Source organism: Megascapheus bottae, chromosome 2, assembly GCF_031878675.1.
Source record: "Megascapheus bottae isolate mThoBot1 chromosome 2, mThoBot2.hap1, whole genome shotgun sequence".
NCBI classification, from domain to species: domain Eukaryota; kingdom Metazoa; phylum Chordata; class Mammalia; order Rodentia; family Geomyidae; genus Megascapheus; species Megascapheus bottae.
The window spans coordinates 81,438,818-81,456,090 of NC_143510.1; the positions used below are offsets into that span (position 1 = coordinate 81,438,818).

General features: G+C 38.8%; 1 protein-coding gene across 2 annotated transcripts in view; it reads right to left on the bottom strand.

Annotated features, from left to right (window-relative positions):
* Window positions 1-16,720, bottom strand: part of Bltp3b (bridge-like lipid transfer protein family member 3B) — a 71,692-nt gene extending 54,972 nt beyond the window's left edge. The window contains exons 1-2 of one of the 2 annotated variants that reach the window (XM_090328477.1): window positions 16,492-16,720; window positions 5,013-5,159 (exon numbers count right to left, since the gene is read on the bottom strand). Coding sequence is in view for 1 of the 2 variants with exons in the window: in XM_090328476.1 (XP_090184602.1) it covers window positions 16,492-16,535 (44 nt within the window). In the remaining variant the exon portion in view is untranslated. The remainder of the gene's footprint in view (window positions 1-5,012; window positions 5,160-16,491) is intronic. The other variant, XM_090328476.1, reaches the window with a different exon arrangement.
* Window positions 16,721-17,273: the final 553 nt, after the last annotated feature.

Genomic DNA, 17,273 nt, shown 5'->3' on the forward strand with positions numbered 1-17,273 from the left:
AACAAAAACAATTCAATGTGAAAAAGATCATTTTTTTCATCAAACGATATGGCAATAGCCATATAACATGTGAAACAACAATAAAACATAGGAAAAAGAATGTTAGCTTTTTTTATTTGTTATTTTAATATGCTCTTACAAATTCTTATACAGGAATGTTTGTGACAGCTTTATTCATAATAACCATAACCAGAAACAACGCAAATATTCACCAACAGATAAACTAATAAACTGTAGAATATTCATAATATCCCTCAGCAGTAAAAAGGTACACATACAACTGCAAAATAAAATAACTTCAAGTAATTACACTATGCAAAATAAGTCAGAACAATGTACATTATATGGCAAACTATATTATGAACTATAAACTAATAAATCTAAGTAAAGTTTACAAGAAAAACTATTTTTTCTGCCAGGCATGGTGGCTCACACCTGTAATCCTAGCTACTCAGGAGGCTGAGATCTGAGGATCCTAGTTCAAAGCTAGCACTAAAGACCATGAGACTCTCATCTCCAACTAGCCACTAGAAAAAAGGAAGTGGCACTGTGGCTCAAAGGGTAGGGTGGTAGCCTTGAGCTGAAGAACTCAGGGATAGCACCCAAGAACAGAGTTCAAGTCCTTCAACCTACAAAAAAAAAAAAATTATCTTTTCTACCAAAGTATGTTGCTTCTAACTTTGGCCTGAAATTGAAAGAGGAACTGCTTTGATGGTAAGCAAGAATCTTTGAAATGTAAGGTTTTATCTTAACTGGTTACTGCAAAATGGAATTAACACAAACTTTTAAAGAGGAACCTCAGATTGTTCAAGAAATGGTTCAAGAGTATGGGTATATTTTGAGATGACTTGTATACAGTTATTTCAGGTGAATTATTTCTTATGTACATTTTACCCAATACAAACTAGCCAGTCACAAGCAGACTATGGTGGTTGGGAGTTTGGCCTATTGGTACAGTGCTCGCCTAGCAAGCACCAAAGACCCAGGTTCAATTCCTCAGTACCACATACATAGAAAAAGCCAGAAGTGATGCGCTCAAGTGGTAGAGCTCTATCCTTGAGAAAGCCCAAGGACAGTACTCAGGTCCTGAGTTCAAGCCCCAGGACTGGCAAAAAAAAAAAAAAAAGAAAAGAAAAGAAAAAAAAAAAGCAGACTGCGAACCAATTTGAGCAGAGGAGCAGGATGTGCAACCTTAAGCATAAACACAAAAGCAGCCTGCTTGCTTGCCTGATTTTTTGGCTGATGGTGTACCTTTCTGCAGAAGTAAATTTTGCATTACTGAGACAATTATTTTCTTGATTACTGTTGTGAATTCAATGGTTCTAGGAAAACATGTTTATCACAAGTAGAAGATCAGTGAATGCCAGGGTTGAGGCAAGAGAGGTAGAAGATTACAGAAGAGCATGAAGAAATTTTAGAAGATGGTAAAAATGTTCATTTTCTTTGCTATAGTAGTAGTTTCAGAGTTTAGATATAGGTTGAAATCATATAACCTGTTTAAATCAACTATATACATAGCTTAATTAAAAAGTATTTAATAAAATACAAGGAAAAAAATAATATGTATGGTATTTATGGCTTTTAAAAAACATTCTATTGAATTTGGCATCTAATGAAGACCTTAGCAGCAACTATAAGCTATATTTTTAAAAAATGAGTAGAAGCTGGGCTTGGTGGCTCATGCTTATACTCTTAGCTAATCATGAAGCTGAGATCTGAGAATCGAAGTTCAAAGCCAGCCCAGGTATTAAAGTCTATGAGTTGCTTATCTCTAACCACTAGAAAACAGGAAGGTGCATTGTGGCTCCAAGGATAGGGTGGTAACCTTGAGCCGATGAGTTTAGGGACAGCGCCCAGGTCCAGAGTTCAAGCCTCATGACAAAAAAAAAAAAAAAAACACCTAAAAAACAAAACAAGAGCAATCGGGAGGACATCATACTAGCAAAAAATATCAAATAATTTTAGAATTTTAGTTTCTGAAAAGTTCTTCTACAACAATTTCCTCATTTTATAGAGAGTGTAAGGCCTGAGGGTCTATATTAACTGTTCCAAGTCACACTGAAACATATCCAGGACTACAAACAAATTGATATAAAGTTAAAGGTATTTTAGAGGCATTTCCCATTCTAACACTGATAAATTTACCAACAGATCTTGAGCTAAGTTCTGCCCACAAATATGTTTTCCCTGATCTGTACTATGCTTTGTAAAAATCTCAGCTTGTTGATAATAGCAAATGGGTAGACCCTTCATCAACTATTATATATCTATTGAAATATCAAGGTGTGACAAAACTAAGCATGCATGTTTCATAACAAAGGACTATTAGGTCTTTGGGAAATGAGACAAGACACAGCTACTGCTTTCAGGAATCTCACAGTTTATTACCAGGAACAAACACATAAAGCATTGTAGAACATTACATGGAAGGTACTGTGCAATAGATACTACAATAAAAATACAAACAGAAGCTCCATCAAGTACAGTGCCACTAAATCAAAACAATAAAAATGAAAAGAAAACAAAATGGAGACACCCAAATTCTTTTAACTGTAAAGAAGACTACTTCGGGATTTTTATGTTTTTGTTGTTGTTGTTTTTTGAGGGGGTTGGGGTGGATGTTAGGAAGTAAGGGAGTTGTGTTTTTGAGCTTTTTTTTTTTTTTTTCCAGTCCTGGGCTTGAGCTCAGAGCATGAACCTTGTCCTTGGACTTTCTCAAGGCTAGCATTCTACCACTTGAGCCTCAGCACCACTTCCAGCTTTTTTGCTATGTATGTGAGGTACCGAGGAATTGAACCCAGGTCTTCATGCATGGTAGGCAAGCATTCTACTACTAGGCCAAACTCCTGGCACGTTTTTGAGCTCTTTTAGGAGTAAGTTTTTGCCTAGAGAATAAGACAGAGGAGACATTTCAGATAGTAACAGTATCCTGTTCCAAGATCACATAGAGTAGGTAAAAATACACAGTGCATAGTGTAAGGTGTGTACAGCAGTATATTATAATGTAGTATTATGTGTTTTCACTGTGACAACGTAACTAGAGAACTAGCCAGAAAGGACTCTTGTTTCCTGTGACAAGGAAAATGGGTTTCATCCTATGAATCAATGTTGTTCCTGTATTATCCCTCAGCAGACTGGCTGAATTTGGTTCAACCCACGTAGAAGAAGTAGTAAAAAGGGAAAGAACATGACAGATGACTTTTCTTCTCTCATTTCCAATTCAAAGAATAAGAGTCTACTTTCACCTGTCATAATTCTTTGAGAAAACAAACAAAAAAAATTAAGCTTAAATAGGAGCTATTAAAACAGTTGTTAACACCAGACACCAGTGTCTCACCCCTTATCCTAGCTACTCAGGAGGCTGAGATCTGAGGATCATGGTTCAAAGTCAGCCTTGGGCAACAAAGTCCGTGAAACTCTGATGATCTTCAATTAACTATCAAAAAGCTGGAAGTGAAGCTGTTGCTTAAGTGGTGCAAAGAAGCTCAAGGACAGTGCTTAGGCCATGAGTTCAAGCCCCAAGAATGGTACCAAAAAAAAAAAAATAGTGAAATACCTTAATAGGATAAAGAGTTTCCAAAACATTTCTCCAGTAACAGTGCCAAGAATAGAAAGAGAGAACTAGGAGATCAGAAGGAAATGAGAACATTCAGTGACAATAACGGATGCAACAAATGATTAATTTGGGTAGTGACAACAGCTACTTAAATTTGTGCCAAGTAGTCTGCTATATCCTAGCTTCAGGATAAAAACATAAATTCAATAATTACTAACATAAAAAATTATGACTGGTTAAAGTGGGAAGGTAAAACAAAACAGCAGGGTGGTTAAACATGTTGACTGACATAAGTAAATATTAGACAGCTGTATTTTAAACATAGAACACAATCATAACCATAATCGTGCCAAAAACATATAAGGAGATATAATCAGGATGATGCAAAGCATAATGGCTATGAGCTAACTGTCCCAGAGGATTTGCTAAATGTATACAAAAAAATCAGAGCCATCTTTGAATGCTATTTTAAATAATGTAAGATTTGGTTTTCTGAAGAGAGGATATTCCAGAGAGAAACCATATCCTAACTGTCTAAATTATACTAAAAGTAAAGTAAATGTCAACATTTCCTTCAAGAATCTTTCCTTTGGTAGTTTTTGTTGATATCTAGGTTCCCAAATGATAACATGAAATCATGGGGGAGGAAGCATGAAAAAATTAGTATTTAGGTCATCTATCTACACAATTGCTAGCTAGTATAGGACAACAAAATTACAATGGTTCCATTACTACTGAGGTATACTAATGAGTAACAAAATTCACTCAAGGCTACTTTTTAGTTCATTTACTTTTTTGTTTGTTTCTAAGATGGTATTTTATTATGTTATCCAGGCTGATCTTGAACTCCTAAACTCAAGGAAACTTTTTGCCATCTCTCAAGTAGCTGGGACTATAGGTATGCACTTATAGGTCCCAGCTAACAACGAATCTTTAAAAGGAACCCAGAAGAACAGAACGGTGGAAAGCACAAACTGCAAAAAACTAAATTCTATTATCACTGTTATTGTAAGTCTTATTTTAGTCTCTTTTATATAAACATTATAACTAACAGTAAATGTAAAATAAATTAAGTCCTTCAATGATGAATCACAGAACTGATCAAAACACTCTCGTGACCAATAGAGGATTTGATCTAGTTAATGAGTAAAATGTCATACTACTTACTATTTACAAATGACTGGCTATAAATTATAAAACTCCTGCAACATCAGAAAGAACTAGTTACAACATTTTTTTCTACAACTTTTAATTCTATTGCCAAATCTGATCTGTTTAAAAAAAAAAGACTCTTAAAAGAGGAATTAAATGAACTTGTTGCCTACCTAGTAGAAAAATGAAATAGGTATCTGACTAAGCCATTAAGAATCAGAAATAGTCTCAAGGTAACCTTCTGTGGGGCATGATTAGTGTTTGCACTTACAGAAAGGAAAAAAATGGGGAATAGAAGTATTACCTGAGGGCAGGAAATTCAGACAAAAGCTCCCTATTCCTGATGAAAGCAAGTAGTCAGTTGCCAGTGTTTCTTAGACTCTTCAGGTACTCATTTAGGTGGTTATGCAATTCACAGCACACCAATCTCCACCACAGCCAGCAGGGAACGCTGCAGGGAATGGGTACACAGGGAATACAGAAGGGAGCAAGTTTAAGGGAGGGAAGAGGAAAGGAATGATATGATAAAAAAATATTTAGCTGTGATGCACTTTAGAAATACAGTCGTATTTTACACTGGGTTAATGAAAAACACTGTTTAAATTCTAAGATAAATTAGTCTTTTAATTTTCTTCATTCTCTCTGCCACTGGTATTACTACTTCTACATTACATTCATATTTTAAAGAGACCTCCAAATGAAAATGTTGACTGATTACGAGATAGCTATTCTGTATACAAGATATATAAAAATTCAACTTTTTAACATTAAATCAATCAAGGAACTGCAGAAAACAAGCATCTAACAAATACAAGTTATAAATTAGTTAAACCATCAAAAATCTCAAGTAAAACTACAATCTGTACTTCACAGACTTCCTATGAAAACTCATATAAACCCAAAATCAAATGAGACTATATCTATATATTCAAAAGCATATGAGAAGCTAGGTGCAAATGGCTCACTCTTGTCATACTAGCTACTGGGAAAGCTGAGACCCAAGAGCTCAAGGTTCAAAGCCAGCTCAAGCAGAAATGTTTGTGAGACTCCATCTTCAATTAACTAGCAAAAAGCCAAGCTGAAAGCTTGACTCAGACATACTAGAGCTTATCTACGAGTGAGCAAGCTGAAAGAGAGCATGAAGCCCATGGTACTGTCCCCACCAAAAAAATTCCAACACAAAAAAATACATATTAAAGGATAGTTTTGTCCAGAATAAAAATCTTAACTTCAATTCTCTGAATCTGAGTGCATGTTTTTTTTATGCCAGTCCTGGGGCTTGAACTCAGGGCTGGGGCACTGTCCTTGGAGAGTTTTTGCTCAAAGCTAGCGCCCTGCCACTTGAGCCACAGCGCCACTTGTGGCTTTTTCTGTATATGTGGTACTGAGGAATCCAACCCTGAACTTCATGCATGCTAGGCAAGCACTTTACCTACCACTTGGCCAAACAAACTCTTGGCCCACGAGACTTCTTAAACCTAACAACATGCATTCAATGTAACCAATTTATGCCTTATGTGTTCTATGGAGAAGCCCTAAAAAAATGATAAACTAAAAGTCTGATTTCATTTTTAAAATAAAATAATATATATTTGAATACCTAAAGGTCTTAAAAACAAAGCTCAGTAAAGACTTAATATAGTTGCTTAGTTAAAACTGCTATATAGTGAGGAAATGAAGCTGTCATGACTATATGAAGACAACATGACTGTATGAGTAAGACAACCTAATACAGATAAGGAGTAAAAGGAAGAAAAGACAGTAATAGAAAATAAAAACCCAAACAGGCTGGGAGTGTGGCCTAGTGGTAGAGTGCTTGCCTAGCATGCACAAAGACCTGGGTTCAATTCTTTGGTACCACATACATAGAAAAAGCTGGAAGAGATGCTGTGGCTCAAGTGGTAGAGCTCTAGCCTTGAGAAAGCTCAAGTGCCCATGCTGATTTCAAGCCCAGGGACTGGCAAAACAAAAAACAAAAACCTAAGCAAACTGGATAAACTAGTAGTGAGGATAATCAGACAATAACATTTCTTCAAGATGAAATAGAGCTCACATTTATAATTGCCCTTTTATAGTATATCTCAGTTATACATAAAGTTACATATAACCGAAGTAAATATTTAGGCAAAAATTTTATTAAAAGTGCTGTTTTAGCCAGGTGTCGGTGGCTCATGCCTATAATCCTAGCTACTTCAGGAGGTTGAGATCTGAGGATCGCAGTTCAGAGCCAACCCAGGCACTAAAGTCTGTAAGACTCTTATTGCCAATTAACTACCAGAAAACTGCAAGTGGCATTATGGCTCAAGTGGTTGAGCACTAGCCTTGAGCTGGAACTCAGGGACAATGCCAGGTCCAGAGAGTTCAAGCCCCATTACCAAAAAAACAAAAAAACAAAAAAAGGAATGGAGATGTGACTCAATGGTAAAATGACAGTGTAGCAAGTATACGACTAAGTTCAAATCTCAGTATTCCCTCTCCCCCTACCAAAAAAGAACCAATATCTAGTGAAAGAAATACTTGCTCTATTTCAGACATTTCTATATAGTACTCTTATTAGCAACCCTACATGCTTTCAGAAAATTCAACTCACAATTCACTTTACTATATAAACCAAAGGATATCCACATAAAAATAATTTTATTATTGTTGCCCACTAAAATGTGTGGTCTAAATCAGAGAATCTCCTTTTGGATAAGATTCACCCAAATTAGTATCTCCCATAAACCTACTCCTTCTAATGTCTTTCCCAGTTGAGTTTATGGCAATTTCATCATACCAGGTACCTAGGTCAAAAATTTTGAAGACATGCATTACTGTTTTCTCTCTATTCATTTGTCATTTAATCCTGGCTCTATCTAGAAACTGTTGATAATGTCTCCCATCTCTTTATCTTCACTGGCTTTCTGCTTCTGCCTTTGTCCTTCCCATTTCCCACACAGCTACTTAAGAGTAGGTGGCTAGAAGATTACTTTGGCTAAAAGACAGCTTCCAACTCATGTCAGGATAAAAGCCAATATCATTACAAAGTTCCAAATGATCTCGCCTTTGTTGTTTTTGTAGTGCTTATGATCAAGCCCAAGGCCTCAAAGTTGTTTTACCACACTGAGCTTGTCTATGTTGCCAGCCATGTGTTTTCTTTTTGGTTTCTTCTTCCTTTACCCACTTTACATCTAGTAGAGGCCTTGACATATTTTCAAAATGACAAATTTCCACCTCTGGACTCTGCCTTTGCTCTCTTGGGTAGCTTCTCAAAGAAAGAGACTGTCCTCAATTAAATGTTCCTGATTTTAAAACTACTAGTCCTAGTTCCTATGCTCTTTCCTTGCTAGTTTTTGCTATAGCATTTAATGCTAACATTAAATAACATTCTGTTATTTAACATAACAGTACTGATAGATTATGTATTTACTTACTAAATTTTCCTCCTCTGATTAAAACGTAAGCACAGTGAATGGAGGAATTTTTGTCTGCTTTGTCCACTGTTACATATCCAGCATTATGGATCAGTATTTGGTGTGAAGTAGTATGTAGTAACTTATCTGTTAACTAGTATATTTGACAACTAATATATCTAGTGTCAAAATACACAAAGATTATATAAAACGGAATGCTGTCAATGTAAAGAAACCAAAGTTTACCTTAAAAAGAAAAAAAGCAGTGCCTGGGCACCCTAAGTTTACTCCCTTTGCTCTTTCATTCAAAGCTGGCATTTGAGCTACACCTCCACTTTCAACTTTTTGGTGGTTAATTGGAGATAAGCCTCATTTATAGTTTCCTGTTTGAGCTGGCTTTGAACCACAATCCTCATAACTCAGCCTCTTGAATAGATAGGGTTACAGGATTGAGCTCTAATTCCCAGCTCAAAACTTAGAAAAGGGGCTGGGGGGAAGAAATCCCAAACCTATCATGCTTAGGTCAGTATAGAATCACTGAGGGCTGACAGTGCCACTCCTGATTTCAAAACCTCAGTACTATCAAGAAGAATGCCAGCTCAGCAGAGTGGCAATGTTCTAGCCTCTGAGGTTAATTCAAGGTGTGATTATTGCTAATTGATTCTTGTTAGTACAATCACTGAAATTTCTCTAGATCTCTGACCATGTTTTCCAATTCTGTATCTCTAATTTCACACACACACACACACACACACACACACACACACACACACACGAGAACTCAAATATTTCTTAACAAAAATAGGTGCGCACTGATAGTTCATGCTGGTAATCCTATCTACTGAGGGGGCTGAATCTCAGTTCCAAGCCAGCCCAGGAAGACATATCTGAAACACTATTATCTCCAATTAACCAGCAAAAAGGTTCCAAGTGGGGGCTGGGAGTTTGGCCTAGTGGTAGTGTTTGCCAAGCATGCTCGAAGACCTGGGTTCAATTCCTTGATACCACATACATAAGAAAAAAAAAAAAAAAAGCCAGATGTGGTGCTAGGGCTCAAATGGTAGAGCTCTAGCCTTGAGAAAGTCCAAGGACAGTGCTCAAGCCCAGGACTGGCAAAAAAAAAAAAAAAGATTCCAAGTGGAGACTTGGCTCAAATAGTTGAATGTCAGCCTTAAGTGAAAAAGACAAGTGAGAGCATGAGGCCCTGAGTTCACAAACCAGTACCAGCAAACACAGACAAAGACAAAGACACAAAGACAGACAGACAGACAGACAGACAGACACACACACACACACACACACACACACACACTCTACAAAATTTCATCAGAGTGACATATATGGATACTAGTCTTTGAAGAATGATGAAGTTATTATTTGTGAAAATAATTTTGACAGACTATTTTATAAAGATTATAAACCTAGTAGTACTTATTTCTGATTACACAAAACTTACTTTTCCCTCAGCAACTCATTTATATGGGCATATCTGAAAGTTTTATGCTAAACTAGATCTACTTCTACTACTTCTAAAATCTTAATTCAAAATATTAATATTAAATGTCATCTTTCACCTGAGTCACAACACCACTTTCGGCTTTTTCTGTGTATGTGATACACCGAAGAATCAAACCCGGTCTTGGTACATCTAGGCAAGGGCTCTACCACTAGGTCAAACTCTGGGCCCCTCAAGCAAAACTTTTAATTCTTCCAATTTATTCATTCTATTACTCCACTGCTCTTCCATCCAGAGAGCTTCCTAATCCTCTTTTTATATCCAGGTTGCTTGCTGTTGCTCTCTCCTTTCTTCAGAGGTCCATTCAGTCAGTTAGTTGTGAAGTACTACAAACTTACATCCTTACATCACTTTGTCACATAGTCACAAAATTCTGAAGGTGCTCATTCCTTCTTGACCTCCATAATGGATGTTCTGAATACTCAACAATCTTCTCAGGCCACTCACCTTTACTAATTATACTTTCACCTTGGTTTTTGGAGTAAGTCATATTAAGTGCTTCAAGCAGTTTCTACTCCTTTATATAACAAGAGCAAGTATGGATCCGGTCTCTTCTTAAATCTGGTTCTCTAACCACACAGTAACAAAGAAGTTCTGAGGGGAGCCAGCACTCGAGACTCATACCTGAATTCCTCGCTACTTAGCAGGCTAAGACCTGAAGGATCGAGGCTCTAAGCCAAACTAGGCAGAAAAGTCTAAGAGACTCATCTCTAACTAACCAGCAAATAGCTGGGCTGGAGATGTGGCTCAAATAAGTGGTAGAATGACAGCCTTGAGAAATAAGCCAAACAAATTAAAGTCTTGAGTTTAAACCCTAAGGGGGGGAAGTTCTCAGAGATATCAATATCTTTCCATCATTAACTTTTTGTTACTAGCTATTGCTCCTGAGCCTGAGCCTCCAAAATTCAGACTTCAATTCTTTATAAGTAGTCAGTCTCCATTCCACAGATGAAATTCAATTTCTTTAATTGTGGCAAACGAGGGCTGTGGAAATCTAATTTACTTCAGGACCTATTACTGACATTAAATAGAACAGCAACTTTGACTCAAACTAATTCTCCCTCAAATGATATCTTTACTGTACAACTTTACTACTGCTAATTGATCCATGAATAGCTAGAACTGGGTCATACAGATTCACCCTCCTAAGAAGCTGAAATCAGACAAGAGAGATGGGTCAGTACCCTAAAACTGTAGACCAGGAGTGATTCTGTCCCTTCAAGTATGTTTGGCATTGTCTGAAAGCATTAAACATCCTACAATGTACAGATCAGCCCTCCTCAAGAAAGAATTATTAGCAGGTTCAAGATGTCAGTAGTACTGAGGAGGAAAAATTCCATTCTAAGGAGGAAATCCAGCAGCTCTTCCAATGAGATCTGAGTTGCTGATTGGTTCCTGTTCCCTTAGTTTGCTCTTCATATCTTCTGATTCTGTGACCCATCCCTATAGCTTCCTATTACATATGCCTTTTTGCTTAGAAAAAGTTTTCTGTGTTTGTAGACAAAATAACCTTAACCAGCAAAGTGCCCTACATCAATCATTTGATACACATCTAGTTTCTCAATCTCAAAGCTACTAATATTTGGCCACACACATGCACACGCGCGTGTGTGTGTGTGCGCGCATTTAATTTTAGGAGAATATGCTGTGTACTTCAGGATGTTGAGCTGTATCCCTCCATTCCACCAGTTACCAGTAGCACAACTCCCAAGTCGTAACAATAAAAAATGTCTTTAAATTATTGCTCTAAAACAGAGTCATCCACTGTGGCATAAGTTGGTCTGGCCATCTCGCTACCCATAGAAAACCTATGTGTAGTAGCTTTATTATTATAACCTTTAGAATGAGAAGAAAGGGAAGTATCTGTATGTCAATCTTCTCTGCCCCTTTTCAGATCCTGGCTTAATTAAATACATCGTCTTTGTCCCTGCACACGGACCTTTACACACCTGTATGATAAAGCCGTGAGCTAAATGAAAGCCCTGACTTTTATTTCCTTTCTTACTTGGTTTTAATGATTTTTTTAAATGTTTTATTCTCTGATGAAAAAAGATTCACCTACAAACACCTCCAACACATATCCTGTCTGAAGGATTATGGTAATTTCTTCTTCAAAGTGTTTTCCTGGGGGCTGGGAGTTTGGCCTAGTGGTAGAGTGCTTCCCTAGCATGCATGAAGAGTTGGGTTCAATTCCTCAGTACCACATACAAGAAAAAGCAGGAAGTGGTGATGTGGCTGAAGTGGTAGAGCTCTAGCCTTGAGAAAGCGCAAGATCAAGCCCCAGGACGGGCAAACATTAATTACTTAATGTAACTGGAAATGGGGATATGGCTCAAATGCTAGAGTGCCTGCTTGGCAAGTTGATGGCCCTAAATTGAAACCCTGGTACTGGGGAGGCAGGAGGACTTCCTCTATTTCCTCTACAAGCACAACCTTCCACTCAGATTAGTACAGAAACAACTTTCATTAATCAAAGAGACTCTTAGATTACACACAACAATGATTAGACAAGAAACAAACATACAGGTTTATTATTTTCGAGTAGTTTAGCATTTACTTAAAGCATTTGTTAATCTGTTAAAGAACAATTCCTCCTTCACACCTTTCTAACCCACCAACTCCTCAAGTCCCTACATCCAAAACAATACTAGCTGCATTATACTTCAACCTCAGGCGCAGAATGAATTTTCTCTTTTCTCCTTTTGGTTCTTACAGTCTTTGCTTTTGCTAAAAAGACTCCTTATAAAATCCTAGCTTATTTTTCTACCTCTTCCTTTGTGGAACATGAAAGGTACCATATTATTTAATGATTGACGAAAACTACAAGAAAACAACTCATTCTCAAATCTATGAAAATACTGGTGTCATATGATTTTGTCTCAGTTAAAAAGATTTAGCAACTTAAAGGAAAGTCAGTATCTATGCTATTCATTCAACTAATAGCTGTTAAATGACTATGGTATCCTCAAGAAAAAAAACTCTTGCCATATCAAGATGAGCAGGGGAGAGGGGGAAAGGAAATGGGGACCATATCAAGGGTATCAATGTATGTGAAATAATGCACCTTCTCTCTTGTGAATATAATGTAACCCTTCTATTAATTACAAAAGAGCAAAAAAAAAAAAAACCTCTTGCCATGAAGTTTATATTCATTCAAGTGGAGAGTGGGATATAAATAAAAATGTATTTCAACAGAGGAAAATAAGTGCTACAGAAAAAAGTAAAGCAAGTAAGAGAGATGGAAGATGAGGTGCAGGGGCAGTGGTTCAAGTGGCAGACAGCTCTTGCCTTTCCAGAACAAAGCCCTGGGCTCAAACCCCAGTACCTAAAAGAGTTGGGTAGTAGGGGTATCAGAGTTCACAATTGTAAACTGAACATCTAGAAAAGTTTCATTTGAGTAGATGCCATGGGTTACATGAGATGTCTGTTAATAGAAAGTAACATCTTTTGCATATGTTCTGTTAAGGCATAGTAAACTGTATTGCAGACCACCAGATTAATACCGAGACAGCTTTGCAACAAGGAACGTACACAATTAAACTTGACTTTCAAAAGTTCATTCCTACTGGAACCAGTATAATTTATCACAACATCTACCTTGTTTGTCTATAATGAATAATCATTTTCTTAGAAAGATGTCAGCAATAATTACAATATATAAACCAAATTATAAAACTGATACCCTTTAAAGGTAACCTAAAGACATGGTGAAGTATGAAATAATTGAAAACTGTAGTTTTAACAGACATTACTGTGTCAAGTGTGTGGTGCCCAGCCACTCAGTAGGCATAGGCAGGATAATGCCAAGTTTGAGGTCAGCCTGGTCAAAAGAAAATACAAACAAAATGACAAGGATATGGTCCCAGTGGCCCAGTATTTGCCTAGCATGCTCAAGGACAAGGCTCCCAGTTTGAGTCCCAGTGCCACTAAAAAAAAAAAGGCATCCAAAAATTTTATCATTATTTACCACAAAGCTATCATACTAACCCTAAAGACTTAATTCGGAATGTATAAAAAGTGTGTATCTGGGGCCAGTAGTTTGGCTTAGCAGTGGAGTGCTTGCCTAGCATGCACAAAGAGCTGGGTTTGACTCCTCGGTACCACATACACAGAAAAATCTGGAAGTGGTGCTGTGGCTCAAGTGGTAGAGCTATAGCCTTGACACAAGGACAGTGGTCAGAACTGAGACAAAAAAAAAGTGTATATCTGACATATTAACCCATTATACTTTGCTCTTAACTTTTTTTTTTCTGTTGCTGGGATTCGAACTCAAGGACTTGATCTTGCTTTGCTGAAGTTCTACCACTTTAGCTATGCCCTTCCATTCATATACATATATATGCATATATATGTGTGTGTATGTGTGTCTGTCTGTATGTATATATATATGTATATATATATATTTTTTTTTTTTTTTGGTAAAAGTAATCGGGCTTGAACTCATGGCCTGGGTCCTGTCCCTGAGCTTCTTTGCTCAAGCCTAGTGCTCTACCACTTGAGCCATAGCTCCATTTCTGGCCTTTTTTTTTTTTTTTTTTTTGCTTAATTGGAGATAAGAGTCTCACAGATTTATCTCTGTGGGCTGGCTTTGAATTGCAATCCTCAATTCTCAGCCTCCTGAATAACTAGGATTACAGGTGTGAGTCAAATGAGCCAGGCTCTACTTCCAGCTTTTTCTTGTTTATTTAGAGGAAGAAATCTCAAGGATTTGTCTGCTGGAGTGGCTTCAAATCTCCATTGTCATATCTCACCTCATAAGTACCTAGGAGTAGAGGTCTGAGATTAAATCTCAAGGACTTTTCTTTCCCCCAGACTGGCTTCAAATTTTGAGCCTCCCAATTTCAGCCTCCTGACTAGCCAGAATTACAATGGTAAACACATCAGTGCTCTGCTGGTTTTGATTTTCAGTATTTCCCAAGTGGATTACTTCAAGAGAACTGAAATGGGTATGCACTAAAATATTTATCAATTGAATTAAATTTTCTTCAATCCTTGTGAGAATGACAAGCTATTCAGATTGTGGTTTTGAATTTTCTTATGGAATTGAAAAGAGAGAATTGAAGACATATTATGAGTCAGACACTACTTAGATAACAAATAAAAATAAACAGGTAAAACCTTCTTCCACATGGGATAGTTCAGTATTGAACTACATGTACAATTTTAAAAGAAATCTTCCACCCAGGGGTGTTCATGCAAGCTTACAATCCCAGTACTTAGGAGACCGAGGCAGGAGGATTGGGAGTTCAAGGCCAGCTTGGTTACACAATGAGTTGCAGGCCAGTCTGGGATACACAGCAAGACTGTCTCAAAAACAAACCCTCTAATTAGTGATAATATCAAAACTTAGTGATATCAAAAAATGAAGAGCCAGGCCAGGAGTTTGGTCTATTGGTAGAGTGCTTGCCTAGCATGCACAAAGACTCAGGTTCAATTCCTCAATACCACAGGAAGAAAAAAAAAAAAAAAAGCTGGAAATGGTGCTGGGGCTCATGTGGTAGAGTACTAACATTGAGAAAACCCAAGGGCAGCACTCAGACCCTGAGTTCAAGCCTAGGACTGGCAAAAAAAAAAAAAAAAGAAGACGAAGAAGAAAGGTGCCAATGGCTCAGGACTGTAATCCTAATCCTAATCCTAGCTAAAATCTAAGGATTGTGGTTTGATGCCAGGCCAGGTAAGAAAAGACCAGTAAGGCTCTTATCTCCAATTAAGTAAACAGCCAGAAGTAGAGCTGTGGATTAAGTGGTAGAGTGCCAGCCTAGAGTGAAAAAAGTAAGGGAGAGTACACAAGCTCTGAGTTCAAGTCTCAGTACTGAAGTACATGCACCCACAAAAAAATTCAAGAGTATTACTATAATTTGCTACTCCAAATATATCTGCTGTACCTTATTCAGTGTTACAAGTCAGAAATACTTGCTGAATTACAGTACTGTTTTCCTTCCCCAATATATCACCTGTGATATAAAACAATCTGAATCAAGGATCAACAATCATTCTTACTATACAAGTCAATCATTCCCAGGACCCTTCTGAAAAGCAATCATTAACCTGCAAACAACAGAGAAGAGAAAAGGAATCCAACGAAGAGCTTCGAATCCCCCTGTTACTTGGAACAAGGTCCTACATTTAGCTTGTGTCTTGAGATACATGTGGAGAAGCCAAGAGCAGTAATAAATTGCCAGTTCACTGAGTCATGATTCTGACTAAAAACTGTTATGAAATGGAAAGAATGACATATCTTCAGTTTAATCACCACAGATGTTAACCTGAATTAAAGGGTCGCGATGCTAAAGGGGAAAGAAAAAAAAAAAACTCTTTAAGAACGATGTAGGGACTTAAAAAAAAAAAAAATGACTCCCAGAAAGAACTTAGCCAAAGCTCGGGAGTCTGGTTGTTTATCTCAAACAAATCCTAACAGTGCAAACAAGCACACACCCTTCAATGGATCCGAACAGGAACGTCAGGTGGTGAGGACGGCGAAGGTGAACGTTTCCCCGGGGAAAGACAAGCCTCGGCCCCAAGAGTACACACACCACGCCACACGCCCTCGGTTAACGGAACCGCGGTGCGCCGAGCCCAGCACCGAGCCGCCGTCGGCCGGCGTCGGCGGGACACCGAGTCAACTCCAGCCCCCGCGCCGGGACGCCCCCAGCCCGCCGCTCCCCCGCCGGCACCGCGGAAGCCGCCCCCGGGCGGACCCGGGAAGCCCAGCGCCCCGCGCCTCCGGGAGCCTCCACCTCCGCTCCGGAGCCGAGTATCCCTGAAGGTCGCTTTCCAGACACCTGGCAGGCCGTGCCCGAGGCCCGCTGGCTGCCTCCGGGCGGGCGAGGACGCAGGCGGACTGGACCCCGAGGCCGAGGCGCTCGCTCACTGACCTGGAGAGGTGCTTCAGGATCTGTTTCTTGATGATCCCAGCCATGGTGCCGGGGAGCGGGCAGCCGCTCGCTCGCTGTTCCTCTCTGTCCGGACTAACCGGGCCAGAGGAGAGGAGCCGGAGCGCTCTCTCCCGGAAGAGACTCGAGGCCTTGGCCGAGGCCACAGGCGCCGCTGTCGGCGAGGACCGGGAGCATGACGCTCAGGCCGCCACGGCTGCTGCCAGCGCCATCTTGGCTGCAGCATCACCTAAGAGACCAGAGGGAAGGCGGGGAGGGGGCGGGCCTAGGCGGAGGGGGCGTGGCTAGCACGGGGGAGGCGGGGCTAACACGGACTCCTTGGAAGCCAGGCCTCTCTCCCTGGAAAGGTCTTCAGCAGGCTCCTTTGACTCCAGATCCCGGAACCCGCTTGGTTTGAATTCTCCCTGCCTTTCCTCTTGGTCTTATTTCTGCTTGTGTCACTGAGTTTCCCTTCCATATCCTACTTCTTTTTTTTCATGCCTTCCAGACATAATTGCTCAGTCTGCTTTGTTTTCCAGACCTACTCAGCTTTATTCACATGATTCCCAGTTTTCCTCCCTTTTGCTAAGATCTTTCCCTTAGCTAAATGCTATAATATAATGTTTCATTTAGCTAAATGCTATAATTTATGTTTCCCTTGGTTATTCTAATCCTAAAGGAAGTGAGGGTTGAAAATATGTCTTAATAAAATCTAAACCTACTCATTAGAAAGCAAAACACAAGTTGTAGCTCGAATATTTTCTAGCTATTTTAACCTAGATAGG